General features: G+C 38.3%; 2 protein-coding genes across 3 annotated transcripts in view; one reads left to right on the forward strand and one right to left on the reverse strand.

Moving 5' to 3' along the window:
* The first annotated feature begins 425 nt into the window (after positions 1 to 425).
* Positions 426 to 15,594, forward strand: LOC147332627 (arf-GAP with dual PH domain-containing protein 1-like). Of its 2 annotated transcripts, none has more exons than XM_086289297.1 (11): positions 426 to 1,037; positions 2,744 to 2,874; positions 3,318 to 3,409; positions 5,166 to 5,248; positions 9,789 to 9,901; positions 10,105 to 10,251; positions 10,572 to 10,655; positions 11,094 to 11,156; positions 11,274 to 11,345; positions 11,639 to 11,867; positions 12,968 to 15,593. In XM_086289297.1, the coding sequence occupies exons 1-11, from the start codon at positions 947 to 949 to the stop codon at positions 12,994 to 12,996; spliced, it is 1,134 nt and encodes a 377-aa protein (XP_086145423.1). In that variant the 5' UTR covers positions 426 to 946; the 3' UTR covers positions 12,997 to 15,593. The 2 variants fall into 2 exon arrangements, with proteins under 2 accessions (XP_086145423.1, XP_086145424.1); XM_086289298.1 differs by lacking the exon at positions 426 to 1,037 and adding an exon at positions 1,897 to 1,974 and having other exon boundaries at positions 12,968 to 15,594.
* Positions 13,928 to 17,140, reverse strand: part of LOC147332628 (ras-related protein Rab-26-like) — a 60,365-nt gene continuing 57,152 nt past the window's right edge. The window contains exon 9 of the mRNA XM_086289300.1: positions 13,928 to 16,660. Coding sequence (XP_086145426.1) covers positions 16,561 to 16,660 — 100 coding nt within the window. The 3' untranslated portion in view covers positions 13,928 to 16,560. The remainder of the gene's footprint in view (positions 16,661 to 17,140) is intronic.

A 17,140-nucleotide genomic window follows, 5' to 3' on the forward strand; every position in this document is an offset into this window, starting at 1 on the left:
CAGGCCTTACAGCCACAGGAAAAGAGAAAGGGACAAGGAAAAAGAGGCCTTTGCTGACATTCAGGGTGTGGTGGAATAATCAGTTTTGCTTAGGAGGTTCCTGCCTGAGTGACATCACCCAGAAGCATCTATGTGACAACATTGTAAAGTCAAAATTTCTAAATACTGAGGAAACTTTCCTCATTACTTCCTTTATTACCTCCTTTCAGCATATAATTCCTGGTATAGTTGGATGGGTTTGTAAAAAATAGGCTCCTTCTTCACATATTTCCCTTTTCCCATGAAATTTTCTATCACGATGATAGTAAATTTCATGCAGTCTTAATCTTCTTTAACAGGAAATGGTGCGGTGAAACGGATTTTATTAATGAGGATGTCCAGTAAACTGTGCCAGTGAGTCAGCTTACAATGTACCTCTGTACAGTCTAATGGAACAGATCTAAAAGAAATGCAGTTATTATACACATTAAAATCAGTTTGTCCCTAGCATATTTAAATTAATCAAACCTTGATCTAAATTGTTCTTTTCTGTGTGACCGGTCCTGCCGAGTTTGTTAGTAGATTTGAATGACTGATCTGGCAGACTACATTTTGTAGTGAAGTGAAATAGCGAGGAAGAGGTCAAATATGGGTGGTTCCACTCTGCGTAAGTCTCCATTATGACCACTGGAGGTCTCCCTCCAAATAAACAAAGAAGAGTTGTGTTTGCATTTGCTGTTTCAGTGTTAAAGCATCTACACAACGCTGAACGTGCTTCATTTTTTTTCTTCTTCTCATCGAGGCACCACCTAAATTCGACACCGCTCCTGTTTGGCCAAGCGCGCTCTGACGCCCTGCGAATTTACTTCAGTTCGTCCGGCCACAGTATCTGGGCTACTTTCTATGCAAGACTGCTGGAGGATTTTAGGGGTTGATCAGGCGTCGGAGCAAAATAGGTTAAACTTAAATGACCTCCGATCACGAAATGATCAGACAGCGTGTGAAAGCGCTTCTGGACAAACCTGGGAATGGGAACTGTGCCGACTGTGGAGCTGCAGGTAGGCTGGAGGAGTGGAGTCACTCTCAGATGCTGGACATCCAGTTTTAAGAGTGTTCATACATTCTGTGGCAATCCCAACTGAGACACACGAACGTAACTGCTTTAGTTTCTCTTCTCGGGCAGTTATGACACCTGTGCGATAGTTGACACAATGAAGATTTTCACACTGATGCAATACGTTTGTGAGTTCTGATAAAAAACAACAACACAACAACAACCAATACTGTCAGTCGGAGGTTTTCAGTAGTTTCAGTAAAAAAATTTTTTTTATTATTATTATTTTTACTGTTCATGCTAAGTAGCCAAATGGGTGTTTATGTACGTGGTTGGTTTTCTTCTTCAGCTTGCAGACATGTGGTCACACACCCTGAGGAACACACCTAGTTGTTTAACATTAATCAAATCTGCAGCTCAGTATATGAGAGCATGCATGCATTTTCAAAAAGGTGTTGCTTGTGAAATTTACTTTCACTTATCTACTCTGCAGCCTTCAAGATTCTCTTGTGTGGAAGGCGACAAGCACATGAGAGCATCATATTAAAATACCAGTAATAAACACGGCTGCAGTTCTCTTGGAGTCCTTTCTTTCAGCTCTAAGTTTTGAACACACTCATACATTTTTAAATATATTTTTAGGCTCTGCGTGCATTACACTTTCTGTGTAGAATGACTTCAGTGTTAGACCGAGAGGGTGAGTCGGCGTGGGACTTGCTAACCACGCGGCAGCATCTTGTCTCAGTGTTACAGATACACGGTTTCGCATGTGCACAGTTTTTAAATTATGCTCGAGGAAGTAATCGAGCTCTTTGTTCTCATGCTCTCTTGCATGTGTGCGGCTTTGCCTTCCTCAGAGACGGTTTAAAGGCTGCTGAATGCTGACACCAATCTTGTTGCCCCAGTTCTGCGGTTCAGTTACAAAATAACCACAATGGCAGGTATAATATAGCCTCACGCTGGTCAGTGCAATGACGCTAAAAATTAAACTTCGAAATATATCTGCATCTCCTCACACCTTCACTGTATTATAACCCTGCTCAGCGTTTGTTCTCTGTACTAAATTTAAAAACATTTAGTGCAGCTTGTCATACTGCATGAGTTAAAAAAAAAAAAAAAAAGAGTGTGTGGTATACATAAAACTCTGTGAAGTTTTTTCTTTCCCTGCTTTTCAACTTTTAAACCTTTGCTTAAGCATTCATGTTAAAGGTGAATGTGATGTGTATTTATGTATCTATTCCTGCATACAGACGCTTATTAAAAACACGGGGTCTTGATATAAATACTGAAGATTTAGGCTGCCTAAATTTAGGTCCTAGAAACAAGCTTATTGCGCACTAGTAACTTCCTGTGTATACTATAGTGAGCATATGTGGAAATCTATTTATGCTGTGCGCTGATCATCTGCTTATGTTAAAGACGAAGAGGCAGAATGACCGAGAAACAACCAAGCTTTTATCGTTGGCTTGTCTTAATCTTGTTATGCTTCTGCCTGTGCTGATTTCTGTTCTTTCTCAGGCGACATTTGTAACATATTTGTGTTTATTTGAAATCTTAATCAACTACAGCAATGGTTGTTCTATTTGCCTGTGATAACCACTTTTCCCAGTTACTATTTGGAACCATTAGTGTCTGTCAGGAATTTTTCAGTGTGGCAGTTAAAATATTTTGTGTGTGTGTGGTCATATACCTCTTTATCCTGCATTACAGGCCCAGAGTGGGCATCGTACACCCTTGGCGTGTTTGTGTGTCACAGCTGCTCAGGCCTCCATCGAAACATTGCTCAGATCAGCAAGGTCAAATCTCTTATTCTGGATCCCTGGACCCCTTCTGAGTTGGAGGTGAGAAACCCAGTAGGAGATCCTCTAGTAAGTGGGGATCAGCAATCAGGCTTGAAATCACATCTGCACCCATCTCTCTCAAGCATCTATGAGCAGCTATCTTTCTGTCTCCCACACTTCCCCCTGCATCTCTGCTTGAAAAAATAATAAAGGTCATCTATATGAATTAAGCTTGGACTAAAAGAAATGGGCCAGCAGCTGACGGACACAACCAGCTTCTTTGTGTACTTATGCAAAGGCGTGTCTGTGTATACTTCTCTGCGTGCTGAGCAGCATCCTCAATTTTAAATACGAAGACACAAAAGTGCAGCAGTCAAACTTTGGGCAAAGAGTCAGCCAAACTAACACTGAGCTCCAAGCACAGCATTTTGAATATCTACAGAAAGCTGTGAACACAAACAGATATTCCTTATAGAGTGAATGTTTTTTCCCCTCCTCCACAGTTTATGGACTCTGTTGGTAACAATGCTGCCAAAGCCATATATGAACAGCTAGTTCCTGCCTTTTACTACTGCCCCACCTTCAAGGATTGCACGTAAGTAATCCATCCTCTTTTGTTCCACTTTATGTTTGAGTCACCTCTAAATACGCAGTCAAAATGTAAAGAAAGTACACCCTCTTTCACTTCGAAGGTTTTACACATTAGTACATAATAAAAAATATTATGTTCCTCAGCAAATCTTGAAATTTGGTAAATACAACCTCAGACAAGCTACAATACACGACATACTGCACTGTGCCATTGTATATTTAACAAAGATTAAGCCAAATTGCAGAAGCCGTGTGAAAGTATAACCTTAGGGATTGAGAGGGAAGGTAGCACACAGGTTCTACTAATCAAATGAACTTGATTGATTGATCATCAGTAAGTGTGAGCACCTCAAACAAAGAAGTTTTGGCAGCTTGTTGTTCTGGATCATTCAGATACGCACTGACACAATGCCCAAGATGAAAGGGATTTGCAGTGATGTTATAGAAGCAATTGTTGCTGCCCACTAGTCTGGAAAGGGTTATGAGGTCATTTTCCAACAATTTCAAGTCCATCTTCCTAGAGTGAGAAAGATTCTTCACAAGTGGAAAACATTGTAAGACCTCTTGCCAACCATGTTAAATGTTAAAGTACATGACAGTAGAAAATTAGAAAAACAAAAGAAATATGGCACTTTAGAAGGGTCGCCTTGATGCCGCCTTCATGGCTTATGTTTGCAAAGTTGCATCTGAGCATACCAGAAATCTTCCTGAACAATGCCTTTTGGACAGATGAAACCAAAAGTCAAAAGTCTGGCCATAATGCCAAGAACTATGTTTGGTAAAAAAAATAAACGCAGCACCTCAGCACAAACACACCAAACCAACAGTCGAGCACAGTGACAAAGGGGTGATGATGATCATTTTAACACAGGCTAAGGACCAGATTATTTTTTATTATGTCTTGATATGTAAAACCTTTTAAATTGAAAGAAGGTTTCCATTTTCTTATTATGACTGCAACATGGATAAGCACAAAGCAGTGGGATATGACAGAAACTGTTTTTGTTTTTAGTAATAAGTATTGAAAACTATTAAAACTAGTAAATTTCTCTCTATATATGCTCTAAATTAATTGTTATTTTATGCAGTAAATATTAGCAATGGTGCCTTTAAGCCTGCAGCTGTTGGGAAAATGGATGTCTTCATTAACAAGTGGTTTTGGTTTGGCAGGATGACATTGATAAGAATGCCCAGTTCCTGTAGTATGAACAGGAAGCAGCAATTCAGCACGAGGGTTTCTTCTTAACTGTTCAGCGATATAAATAACAATTTTGAACAGCACCACAGTGACCTGTCATGTCAGAAAGTCTAAACGGGCATGTGTTGTGTTTTGGAGGGGTGACTGATGAGTGAAGAAAATAGGGATGAAAAAGGCAGATCCATTTACTACAGTGAAGAGCTGCACACACAGTAATACCGCAGCAGTTTGAACATACTGAGAAGATGCATACAAGTGCAATTATTATGATTATTATTATTAAGGGAACCAAAAAATACAGAAAATGGAAAAAAGGAGAAGAATATGACGCTAAAGAACATCACACACCATCTAATCGTTATTATGTTTGAAACAGGACAAGGGAGACACAAATGATAATTACAAGATGATGAGGTTGTATTTGATAGATGTTTGCACAAAATGAATCCACGAGGGTCGGCATCTGCGCAAGTTAATGAGATGTTTACAACAAATTAGCTGAGGCATGAAGTAAACATCAAACCCAGGCAGAGCTGAGTGTCTAACAGCCTCCGTTCTGCAGGGTCCTGCGGGATCAGTGGATCCGAGCCAAGTACGAGAGGAAGGAGTTTTTGTGCGTGGAAAAGCAGGAACCCTACTCGGCAGGTAAGAATACAACATACCTGTGCACAGTTATATGCATATAGTTATACCCTTTTACATGACCAAAAGAAGATGTATTTCTGCGTCTTACGCCGCACCACCCATTCAGTGTTGATTGAATCAGCGAGAAAGCGTCATCTATTAACCCAAACAAGGATCGAGGACAGAAAACACGCCACTTTACCACCTCCACTTCAAGTAATAATTCAGGAATTTGGGAATAAAGAAAATAATTGAAGGGCATAAAAACAGAAATGAGATATATCAGCTTAATTGGTGAGATGTTGGCAGGTGCTGTTGTTGCAGGAGGTACTATGTGACTTGGTAATGGCATCAAAGGGTGTAATAGGAAATAAATAGTCATGGTCCACCAGGCACCATCACCCAGTGCTCATTTACATAGCCCAGCCCAATTAGTCAGCTGTTTAGAGATAGATGGTGTGTCAGCATGGCTTATGTTGCAGAGACAATGAGGGTATGTCATCAAGTGAAGAAAACGGTCTTTTTCTGCCCTACAGATCCTTTTTATTCTCGTTTCTCACTAATTACCAAAACACCCTTTTCTCATTTTAGTTTATCTAAACTCAAACTTAATGTGTGAACACTTATCCATGCCTTTTGTGCTGAATCATGTCCCTTTCATAATGGACGTCTGGCTAATTGCCCAATGCAGTCTCATAAGAGACAAAGAATCACCAGTGGAAACCAGACTCAGTTAATCAATAACGGACGCCTCTGCCACTGACTGGCAATGAGTGTGCAAATGCCAAGACTGGACTACTATGAGTCTGCCTGTTATGACTATTGTGATTTTCGCATGCACGAATGTATGACACAGCTAAGATTATGATGCGAAGATTATGTAGCGTTTCCAAAACAATCTTCTCTTATTCACTTCTCTGAATAATATGGACACACCCTCATTAGTGGACGTTACATTTAGAGTTCTCATTTCATATCGTCAGTATCGTCTGTTGAGTTGCACAATGGCCATGATTGTAAAATGAGGTGCATTGCATCGCTGGGTGTGTAGCAGAAAATCCCTATGCTGTTTAAATCATGGCATAAAAATTGCTTTTTTTCTACAGTCGCAAGGGCAGTATGCAGTCGATTCACAAAACCTAAATAAAATAGCAAACAGAAAATGTATTTGAATTGAATCCATGCTAAAAGCAATAAAATGCACTTTAAGATATTTAAAGCAGATGATATATTTAACACCGATGACAGGAGAAACTTTATTTATATAAAAACAAAACTCCAGTTATTCGATTGTTATCTTTATACATCTTTATTCTTTCTAACCAATGTCTGAACTGTTGGTAACTATTTATTTATATATTGTTTTAAGACCTTTATACACACTGCATGTATGGTTTTCACCAAACTCGGTGCCAAAAAGATAGGCGTAGTTGTATTAATGACAATAAATTATTATTTATTTTAATATTTACAACTTTTTTGGACACTGTATGAAATGTTTAGATACAGAATATAAGTGCTGAAAATGGGCAAAAAGTTGAGGTTAATGTGTGAATAGTTAACCCGGCACTCTTTGAGATAAATGATTTAGTAGAACAGATTAATTTGAAGTATTTTTATTGTGATTAGACCTTTTTTTCCAGAGCAGGCTGTCTTGTTTTTCAGGGCAATGGGGATCTTGTGTTGTGTGTTCATACCTATTCATAGGATCTTATTTAAAAGAGCCACACATAAAGGATAGGCCTACCCCACAATGTTACAATGCTGCTAAGTTCTGAGAAATCCACTCTTCTCTTTAGCAACTACTCAGAGTTGAGCAAAGTCTGAGGAAATGGGAAGCTGTCAGACGTGTGTATATGTTACCCAGATAAGAAATGATGGTCACAAACCATACATACTATCAAGCTTGAAAGACTGCTTCCCCTGGTAACGTCTGTTTGGAAAACAGGAAACAAGGCAAGTTAAATTTTGTTCAACCCGACAGAAAGCAGTTAAAAAAAAAATTGTACATTATATAATACAATACTTTGTTACTCAAAACCACACCTTCAGAAGGTGTGTGTGTGCGATTGTGTCTTAGAATTTGTAGTAGGGCAGCATCACAGATGGTAGGTTCACATGCTGTAGTCCACATGATGAGGAAGCAGAATGTGATGGGTAAAATCAACACAGTTCCCTTTTAACTAAGTCGTATGAGGTTGTCACTGGGTGTCTCTGAGGAACCTCGTGCATTTAAAAATTAGCATAAAGCTTAAGATTTGCTTTTGTTGTGCGCCAATATACAATCTGAAGTGTATTGTGCGTTGTATTGTTAGTGCTGCAGAGTAGATGTGCAAGGCAAGCAGGAAGGTTTGTAACTAATTGCTCTGGTCTCGTGTTAGTCAGGTCAGCTGAACATATTTAAAATGTAGACCGCAGATTTGAGTCTGGGCTAAGATCCTGGCACACATATGGATGTTTGCATGCAGAAACTAAAAGTCTTCTCAGTTGCAGGTAGAGAATATAAAGCCCTGTTATCATAGTCTCATGACAGTCAAACTTTGTCTCTCTGTCAATGCTCCCTTGTGTTGTGCTGTGCAGAGGTTTAGAGCATGTGAATATGCGTGCCTGCCGTGGAGGAAGAATGCCCTCTTTTGTGCATGAGCATTGTATACAACAGCACACATAGATTTTATGCCAAAACATGCAGTATTCATCTGTGCAGGATCTGGAGAGAGACGGACACTGCCATCCGAAACTCCCTTTGCTCTTCCAAGTGTTTGCAAATCTTTAACTTTCTGTTATCTCAGTGAATCATTTCTCTTCTTCTCCTCTGTTCTGTCGTTGTGGAAGGTTTGACCCCATCCCAGAGGTGGAAGAAAACAGGTTCAGGTTCATAAATTATTGATGAAGCTATTGCTCAGCCACAGCAATAGGTTCTATTTGTGACTCAAAATGCATATTTAAGTAGGAAAGTGAAGAAAGATGCAGGTGTACCATAATTCTAGGTACTGTAATTTACTGTATAAATTTCTGGCACATCCTCCTCTTATTTTGAAGCCTCTGGCCTCTATAGCAATGTATTTAACCTCATGCAGCAGCAGCAATTAACTGAGGTGCTTTTTTTTTTTTTTTTTTTTTTGGTACAGTTTCTTGCGGGGGAAGTAGTTTTCGTTGTTTCTGACGAATCAATGTAATATATTACTAGGAACACATGCAGCTATTCATATCCAGTCAGATTTCCATTTAATTTTGATTAAGACCATTTGCTCACGTAGTATGCACCCTTAAACACTTGGCTGCCTAATTAGCCTTTTGAGTGCTACATGTAAAAATGGGGAATCTTTGTAGTTCACGTGTGACTATGGCGATTGCGTTGTAGCATCACAGTGTTGGTAGAGTAACAGCTGAGGAACAATACCCAAGTGTTTTTTGATTTCGTATCAACTTCAGCATCAGGATCTAGCTCTCTGTTATTTGGGTGCATTTTATATTTCCTTAGTGTTTCAGTTTTAATTGTCTGTATGAGAATAATGTTATTACGGTTTTGTGTGTGGCCATGGTCAAGAATAGGACCATCTACTACTGTGTGTGTGTCTATGTGTTTGTGGGGAGGAGAAAATAGGTGAATGATTGACATGATTATTTAGGTATGACTAAAAATAAGTGGAGTCATTCACTGCTCCCGATTGTTCAGTTACAGCTATGAAACAAACGTGCTTAGTGTGTGTGCTAGCATATTTGTTTCAGTCATTTTCAGGCTTGTAGATCAGTAGAAGCTTAATTATTTATGTATAGTAAAAGCCATTACTGAGGTTCTTAGAACAGTGGTCACAAATACTAAAAGGGTACACACACAAGCACAAGGTCATCAGTATGTCTTTCAGTGGCCTCCACCAATGTTGTTACTGGTTAGCTCTTCAAGCGATTGTGTAATAGGCGTTTAATTCACCGGATGAGTAACCACAAGACGTGGTTGTGCAATAATATAACTTATGTTTTCTTTAGCATTTGGATTAGTTTAAACCTATTTAGCAAGACAATGTGGGTTTAGGGATTTCCGTACTTGCTTTCTGGAATTAAAGTGTCAGCCATGAGTGTAAGGCGGCATGAGTCAATTTTTTTTTTTTTTTAATGGCAAGTGGATATAAAAGCTTTGTGTATTGTGCAATTGCTGCAACTCTTCAGAACAATTTCTGTCTAAATATATCAAAATAGTAGGAGTTAACCTGGCAAAGCAAATTAAACCATATAATTTTAGATTTTATTTGAAACATAGCATGAACATAAGCGATGGGAACTGAACACTGAACAGGGTCAGAAACAAAGGTCCAAAACAAATGCCAATGCTACAGTATATGCAGAGAGGCTATCATTGTTTTATAATGTAAATGGATCAGCCTTAAAAGTGACAGTTTTCTTCTTGCTCTAAATCACCCAGTGCACATTTATCTATCTGATTATCAAGTTAATAACAGTTTGTTTATTTGTGGACATTTCTTAGATGTGTGTCTGAGATTTTCAGCATTAATAAAAGTTGTTTTGCTTTCACCCCCAACCTGTGTTTCTCTCCTCCTGGCAGGCTACAGAGAAGGGTTTCTGTGGAAACGTGGCAGAGACAATGGACAATACCTAAGCCGAAAATTTATTCTGTCCGAGCGAGAGGGTGTGCTTAAATACTTTAACAAGCATGACGTGAGTTCTGTCTGTTTTGCTTACACTCTATCACTTCATACATGTCCTGATTTTTCTCTTTGTAATATATGAAGTTGTATAAATAAGGAGCCTGTGAGTTTTGGCAAATGTGGTTATCTCCTAGTCTACAATTGGTTAATAATGTGCAAAAACAGCCTTGATAATGGCGAGAATGTTTAACAAAAAGTCTTTACTTTCTGCAGGCCAAAGAGCCTAAAGCGATTATGAAGATCAATACTTTGAATGCCACTTTCCAGCCATCCAAAATGGGCACTGCCCATGGTCTGCAGATAACCTACTTAAAGGACAACAGCACTAGGAATGTCTTTGTTTACCACGAGGATGGAAAGGTGAGTTGACATGCCCCGTTTGGTGTTTCAGATGGGAAATCGTGAGCTTGGGAAAGTTAATGTGTCCCTCTAGAGGAAAAGGTTGGCAATTACAATTCAACATGTAACAAATTTACTTTAGTAAGAGCATCACAGGGATCTGTTTAATTAAAAATAGTGACCAATATATTTGCCAATAGCTTAGTTTCAGATGGTTTTCTTACAAAGCATTTTTAAGAAGTTACCTTGTTAGTGGAGTTAATTGGGGATGGGACCAATGGTTTAAATGACATGATAATGTGTAACTTAGCCATTATACTTCCTTATGTCCTTCTCTTAAGGAAATAGTGGACTGGTTCAATGGCATCAGAGCAGCTCGATTGCGCTACCTGCAGGTGGCTTTTCCTCTAGCTCTAAACTCTGAGGTGAGTAAGTGCTCTCATATATGGGCTCCTGCATGAAGGCAGCTACAACTAAGGTGGCTGAAGACAAGTTTTTCCTTTTCTTTTGAACTTGTCATTATGAAGGTAATATTGCACACAATAATGGCATCTTTTGTGCTTCAATCTGGTTGCTGTACTCATGATTTAAGCTCATGTAGAGGTTTAATTTAAACCTTTTGCAGGTGTTTTTAACTTCAGTACAGCTCGGTAAACTGTATTTATTTCTAAAATGTCAAATTCAATTCAATTCAGTTTTATTTATGTAAAACACTAAATCACAACAACTTCTCAATGTGGTTTAACTGCAAACCAGTAGTCAGTTTAATATAAGCATGTGCACATATACAGTTAAAAAAGAAACGAACAACAAATCAAACGTTTTCCTGAAATGATTGAGTATGTTTCTTTTTCTTTGTGCAGCTGCTGCCAAAGGTAACCAGAAACTACCTAAAAGAGGGCTACATGGAGAAGACTGGTCCAAAGGTGATTTTGTTTTGTGTAGATAAATTGCCGATCATATAGCACAGGAGAAAAATAAAATAAAAAAAATCACAGTGATGCCGTCAAGATGACTTCGATGTCTTGTTTTCTGTCCTGCAGCACACAGAGGGCTTCAAGAAGAGGTGGTTTACGATGGATGACAGGAGGCTCTTGTATTTCAAGGATCCACTGGTAGTAAAGTTTCACCAGTAAAACATATGAAAATAATTTTAATTACACACTGTGACCAGCAGATGGTGCTGTGATGTTTCTCTACAGTCAATTCTTGTTTTTAAGAGACCATGACCCAGAATTTGTGCAAGTAGCCTTTAGCACAGCGCCTTTGATTTTATTCACACGTTTTGTGTGTTTTTATACTTTAATGAAGCAATTTCCATATCCATTAACTCTTCTGAATTTAAGTTTGATTCAGGTACATAAAACTACATTACATACATTAAAACTGCTTCTCTCTCTGCTTGTAGGATGCCTATGCACGTGGTGAGGTCTTCATCGGTAGTCAGGAAAATGGCTACATTGTGCTTCCCAACCTCCCTTCCACTATCCAGGGTTACCATTGGCCATTTGGAATAACAATAGTGACCCCAGATAGGAAGTTCCTCTTTGCATGTGAGACCGAAGTGGAGCAGAAAGAATGGATCACTGCTTTCCTTACAGTTATTAACAGACCAATGCTGCCTCAGGAGTATGCAGGTTAAAATAAAAAAAAATTACAAAACACATACAGTGCTGTGCAAAAGTCTCGAGCCACCCCTCATTTTTTAATATTTTGCTAGGAAATGTGCAAAGATACAAAAAAGTGCTGTGTAAATAGTTATCAGGAATTGTTCTCAATGCTTCTTTAAGGATGTTCAAAGCTCTTCTTTGGATGTTGGCTGGCTTTTGTTCCATTCTTTGTTGAGATGATCTCACACTGATTCAGTAACGTTGACCTCCGGGCTCTGGGGAGGCCAATCCATGGCTGATACTGTCCCATTGTGTGTTTTCTATCAAAGGTATGCTTTTACTGCACTTGCAGTGAAAAATGAAGCTGCTGCCAATCTGACAATTTCTAGATAGTATTGCACAGTGGATCAAAATCAGATACTTTTCTGTGTTCATAATTCCATCGTCCATCCATCCAAACATCCTTTTCTGCTCATCCTTATTAGGGTTGTGGGTGGACTGGAGCAGGTATAGGGCAAGAGTCAGGGTACACCCTGGACAGATCGCCAATCTGATGCAAGGCTCATATTTCCACCAATTTTGACAAAATCTGACACACAACTGGCTGAAAACCATGACAGAGCTTGGTTGTAGAAACTTACACTGTTGTGTACACTTTTTAGCTCAAAGCTCTTTGGGAATCACCTTATTAGTACATAAATACTATTTTGTACCTGTCAAACTGTGTTATCTTTGGCATTTGTTAAGATTCAACAAAAGAAAGTAACAAATTTTAAATTGGTTCTAGTCTGTTATGTGCAGAGACAGCACCGGCTCATGTCCTAAATGCCTTATAATGCTTGAAAGAGTAACAGGTTAGTCTTGAATGGTTTCGCGAAACAAAACATAAGATATTCTTCAGGTCAAGAACAAGACCTGGACTTAAAGTGAGTGAAAAAGCAGCTGATGTCAAAAGAAGATCTTTAGAAAGAATGAAACAAAGTCGGGTCCTTGGAAGCAAAATATAAAGAAATAAGGAGTGGCTCAAGACTTTTGCACAATACTGTAAATCGTTTTTTAATACATAGAAGAACGTGCCACTATTTTCTTAACTCATGTGGCTCTATTTTCTTTCTCCTTTTCTACAGTGGAGGCATATTTTAAGCACAAACCGTGATGAGGACGAAGAACTTGGTGCAGGGTGAGGAATATAGAAACTGCCGCTGGAAGAAGAAAAGAACCTTGACATCTTGTAATAGAAGCACTTACGAAAACTGAAGGCTCACATAGAAAACAGCCTCACGGTGACACAGCTTTGATTATTTGGCATTCCAGCAGTTACCCTTTTGTCTCTGCCTGTCGTCTTCGTCAGCCTCACCTACATGATGTGCCAGACACGTTTCGTGGGGAGCCATGAATGTTAGCTAACTCATCTGCTATGTGGTCTGACTTACTTTCATACTTGAAACAGGACATTTACACTGAATGTGCAGATGTGTGTGTGTCTGTAAACTTGGCGTTAGAACGGCTGCTGCTCACGAGATTTCAGTGTAGTGTTCTGTCATCAGTAACAAGATTACATTTCAGATGTATGAACTGCAAACTTCTGACCAATTATATGCAGACCAAAACAGATTTATCTGACATCAAACTGCATGTTAACATCATTAAGGTGGTATACATACATTATTTTATATTAGACTTTCTGTAAAAATATGTGTAATTCTGAATGTATTTATTTTTTTTAAACTGTCTAATTTTCTATGTGCCACACAGGTAGAATAAACAATTTTTGCTTTTTTTTTGTTAGCACAGATGTAATCAATGTAACAACTAAGTACTGCCTAGCCTTACTGCTTCTTCTATATATACACAACTATTTAAATATTTCCTTTATGTCATGAGTTATTATCCAGCAGAGGGAGACATAGGAAAGGCTTTAGACTAAAAAAGGCTCCAGCAGCTTAACTTCATCAAACCAGTGATTGCTGGTCTACACTTTAAGTGATTTGTGAAAGCAGCCCTAGGAAAAAGGCACAACAAGGTTTGAGCACTACTGTCATTGGACTGTCGCACAATTTGTTCAAACCTGAAGAGCTGACGTCAATCAGCGTGAACACGCACATGCTCTCTGCTGCGCTCAGTGATCTGTAATTGCATGCTTTGTATTGTGTAACTGTCCAAGAAGAGAATTTGTGTAAGAGAAATATGATGTATACATATTTTTTTTATTGTAGTTTTAAGTTACAAGAAAGAAGTTACACACTGAAAAGTAGTAAACCAAATAAACAATACTCTTAACTTCAAGGCTAAAAGAAAGAAACATGGGCATGTACAGTAAGTGCAGTACAGTATGTGGTTTCTGTGACTGAGATGGAGTCTTTCTAAGCAACAGTATATAAAATGTCATCTGTGATTCTTATATTAATTATAAGTTAAATACTGTTAACCGATTAAAGGTGACATACTGCTCAAAATGTTAAGAAAACATGGCACTATATACCCAATTTATATACGAATGTACAGAAAACACATACATGCAGTACTGTGCAAAGGTTTTGAGTCATCGGTCATTTCCTTTTAATCTACTTCCAAAGACCCAGACTTTCTTGTTTTTAAGGTGGTCTTGAGGATTAGTTCTCCAGGTTTTCTGTTATTGTTTTCTGGAGATTGGCTGCATTTTCACCCATTTTCAGTCCAATTCTTGTACCTGACATCACAAAATAGCATTTTGTTGCTTTTTGCTATAGAAAAAATGATTTAAATTATTGAAGCATTTAAAAAGGCACAAACTAATGCAACTCAAAGGATGAAGGCAAAAGGCTTTTTTAAAAATTGTATCTTTAGCTTCGATGTTACTGTTGCAAAAACACATCAATTGTTCCCATTTCTTTAGTTGAATCCAAAAATGCCAAAGATAAACAAAGATGGGCATAAAAATATTATTTTTGCATCAACAAGATTGAGTTGATTTCTCAAGGGCTATAGCTGAAAACCTAGCTTATCTCAGTATAGTGTGCAGATGTCCTTAAAAATACTGAGGAAACTGGACAATTAGAAGAAGAAGCAGATGAACAGTATTTGAAGGTCAGGGTGGTGATATCATATTATCTAACAAATGGACTGAAAATCAGGTTTGAAGTGATGAATGCAAATTTGAAATTTTTGGTTAAATTGATTAATATGTGTTAAGGAGGTCAAGAGATAACAGTGAGCATCTACAGCCAAGTGTAAAACATGGTGGAGGCTCTGTCATTGTCTGATGCTGCATATAAGTCAGGGGTGTTGGCTTCAAGTTTTAGCATGGAAATGATCCCAAACACACTGCCAAGACTGGAGGTCAACTTTACTGAAGCAGTGAGGGATCATCTTGACAAAAAACAGAACAAAAGGGATCCAACATCCAAAGAAGAGCTTCAAATGTCCTTCAAGACCCCTAAAGAACTATTCCCAATGATTATCTAAAGAGACTTCCAGCTTGTTAGAATTCTATGATCTCTGTGTTTGACTTATATACAGTATTTCAATGTATGTTTGCACGTTTCGATAAATCACTGCAGCTATTTCCCTGCAAAATATAAAGAAATGAGAGGTGGCTCAAAACTCAGCATTTAAATACACTGTCATGATTTGCATGGATTTCAAAAAACAAACAAAAAAGAAACAAACAGAGAAATAAAAAAAAATTACAGATGTTTCATGTACAATACTTCAGGTCTCTATAGCTCTTTATTTCTCACTTCACTCCCATGCTCTTATTCCTATCTAAAGTGCTGTTCTCTTCTATCCAAACTATTTTACATGCAGAAAAAAAAAGTAGTATTTACACCATAATGACCAAAAAAAGCCCAATTTTATATTCCTGTATATTGCATACAGTGTGTTTGACTATCTGTTTTTAATAATTTAACAAAAAATACAGATCAGGAACAGTGGTTGCATTACAGCTCTTCAAAACTCAAATGTCTAAATTTGTTTAAACATTATATTAATATGGATTCATATCTGAATGCTGTTAATGCTCATTGTATCCAAAATAGCGACACCCATTTGCTTTTACTAGATTTTTGTGTTAAAATAATACAAATCCCCCCCACCCCCAAATCCACAGCTGAAACAGACTAAATTTATGCTGGTGAGCTAACCCGGCTCCAGGGAGCCTGTTGAATCATTGATTTGACCACAAACTGTACAGAGGACACTTCACTACACATTTACTATTTGAACATTCATCCGTAACATCCGAAGAAAATGACAGTTGCATCTAACACAATAATTATATGCAGAAATTAAACTGCTTTAAAAACATGCATTTTATCTCTGCAACAAACAAAACAAAAAAAGACCCTTCAAAATAAAAGAAGGACACCAGGCAACGGTGAAGATAATTGTGTAGCTGCAGTTGAAAAAGGGTAATAACTGAGGTGTGCCATCTTTGCCTTTTGCCAATTATAACCTTGGGCTACATTTACAGCTACAGAAGGAGATGGGTGGGGAAAAGCAAGACGCACATACACATGATGCAGGAAGGCAACGAGACTAGTGAGGACAACAGTGAGATTGTGTGTACTGACACAATGACATCTGAAAATGGACGAGCAGAAGGTCGAACGGGTTTATACCTCGCTGGAGCTGACTCCTCCTTTCTGATCACACCAGATATGAACATGTACAGTATGGAAATAAGTGGCACACACACACACACACACACACAGAGCCAAAGAGTGACTGGGGCAGGCTTTTAAGACCGGCAGCAGCCAGTGCCCTTCATTTCCTTGTTCACGTACTCATGGAGCTTAAACTTCTCACTGGGATCCTTCATGGACCTGTGCTTCAGCTCCCTGAGGAAAAGGAAGAGGATATTGAGGTAAAGGACCTTTACACACATTAACCTATTTTTGAAAACCCTGTGTTAGTTGACTGAATTGGCTGTCAGTCAACTAACACAGGAGATTCACATTCATACCTATGGACAGATTAGAAAATGCTCAGACTGAAATACTAAAACTGGACTGTGAGAGAAAGCCCGTGCAGAAAAGGGGAGAACAAGCAGAAGTCAGAGGTAGGCAAAAAATTTAATATTGTGTAACCACCTGACTTTCTGCCATTCTTTTAGCCAAATAAAGACAAAAATAAACACTAGTAAGGGAAAACTATTATTTAAATCTGTACTTCAGATCTTTATTGAAACATTTGCAACTTCAAGGAAGCATTTACACGAGTAACAAATCTTTTTGACTCCACATTGACGTCCATGTTTATATGAAAATACTAAATGTTTTAAATTAAAAACCACATTTTATATTCATACATCCTTTATA

The sequence above is a fragment of the Aulonocara sp. 'chitande type north' Nkhata Bay genome, linkage group LG4, assembly GCF_057382095.1.
Source record: "Aulonocara sp. 'chitande type north' Nkhata Bay isolate Kocher_YH1m ecotype deep benthic linkage group LG4, A_spYH_male_GT1.1, whole genome shotgun sequence".
Taxonomy (NCBI): Eukaryota; Metazoa; Chordata; class Actinopteri; order Cichliformes; family Cichlidae; genus Aulonocara; species Aulonocara sp. 'chitande type north' Nkhata Bay.

Bases quoted from the DNA above. Each gene is read 5' to 3' on its own strand.
- LOC147332627 (XM_086289297.1), top strand. From the start codon at position 947: ATGACCTCCGATCACGAAATGATCAGACAGCGTGTGAAAGCGCTTCTG. The intron at 1,038-2,743 runs GTAGGCTGGAGG...CCTGCATTACAG, and splicing joins TGCCGACTGTGGAGCTGCAG to GCCCAGAGTGGGCATCGTAC. The intron at 10,656-11,093 runs GTGAGTAAGTGC...TTCTTTGTGCAG, and splicing joins CTCTAGCTCTAAACTCTGAG to CTGCTGCCAAAGGTAACCAG.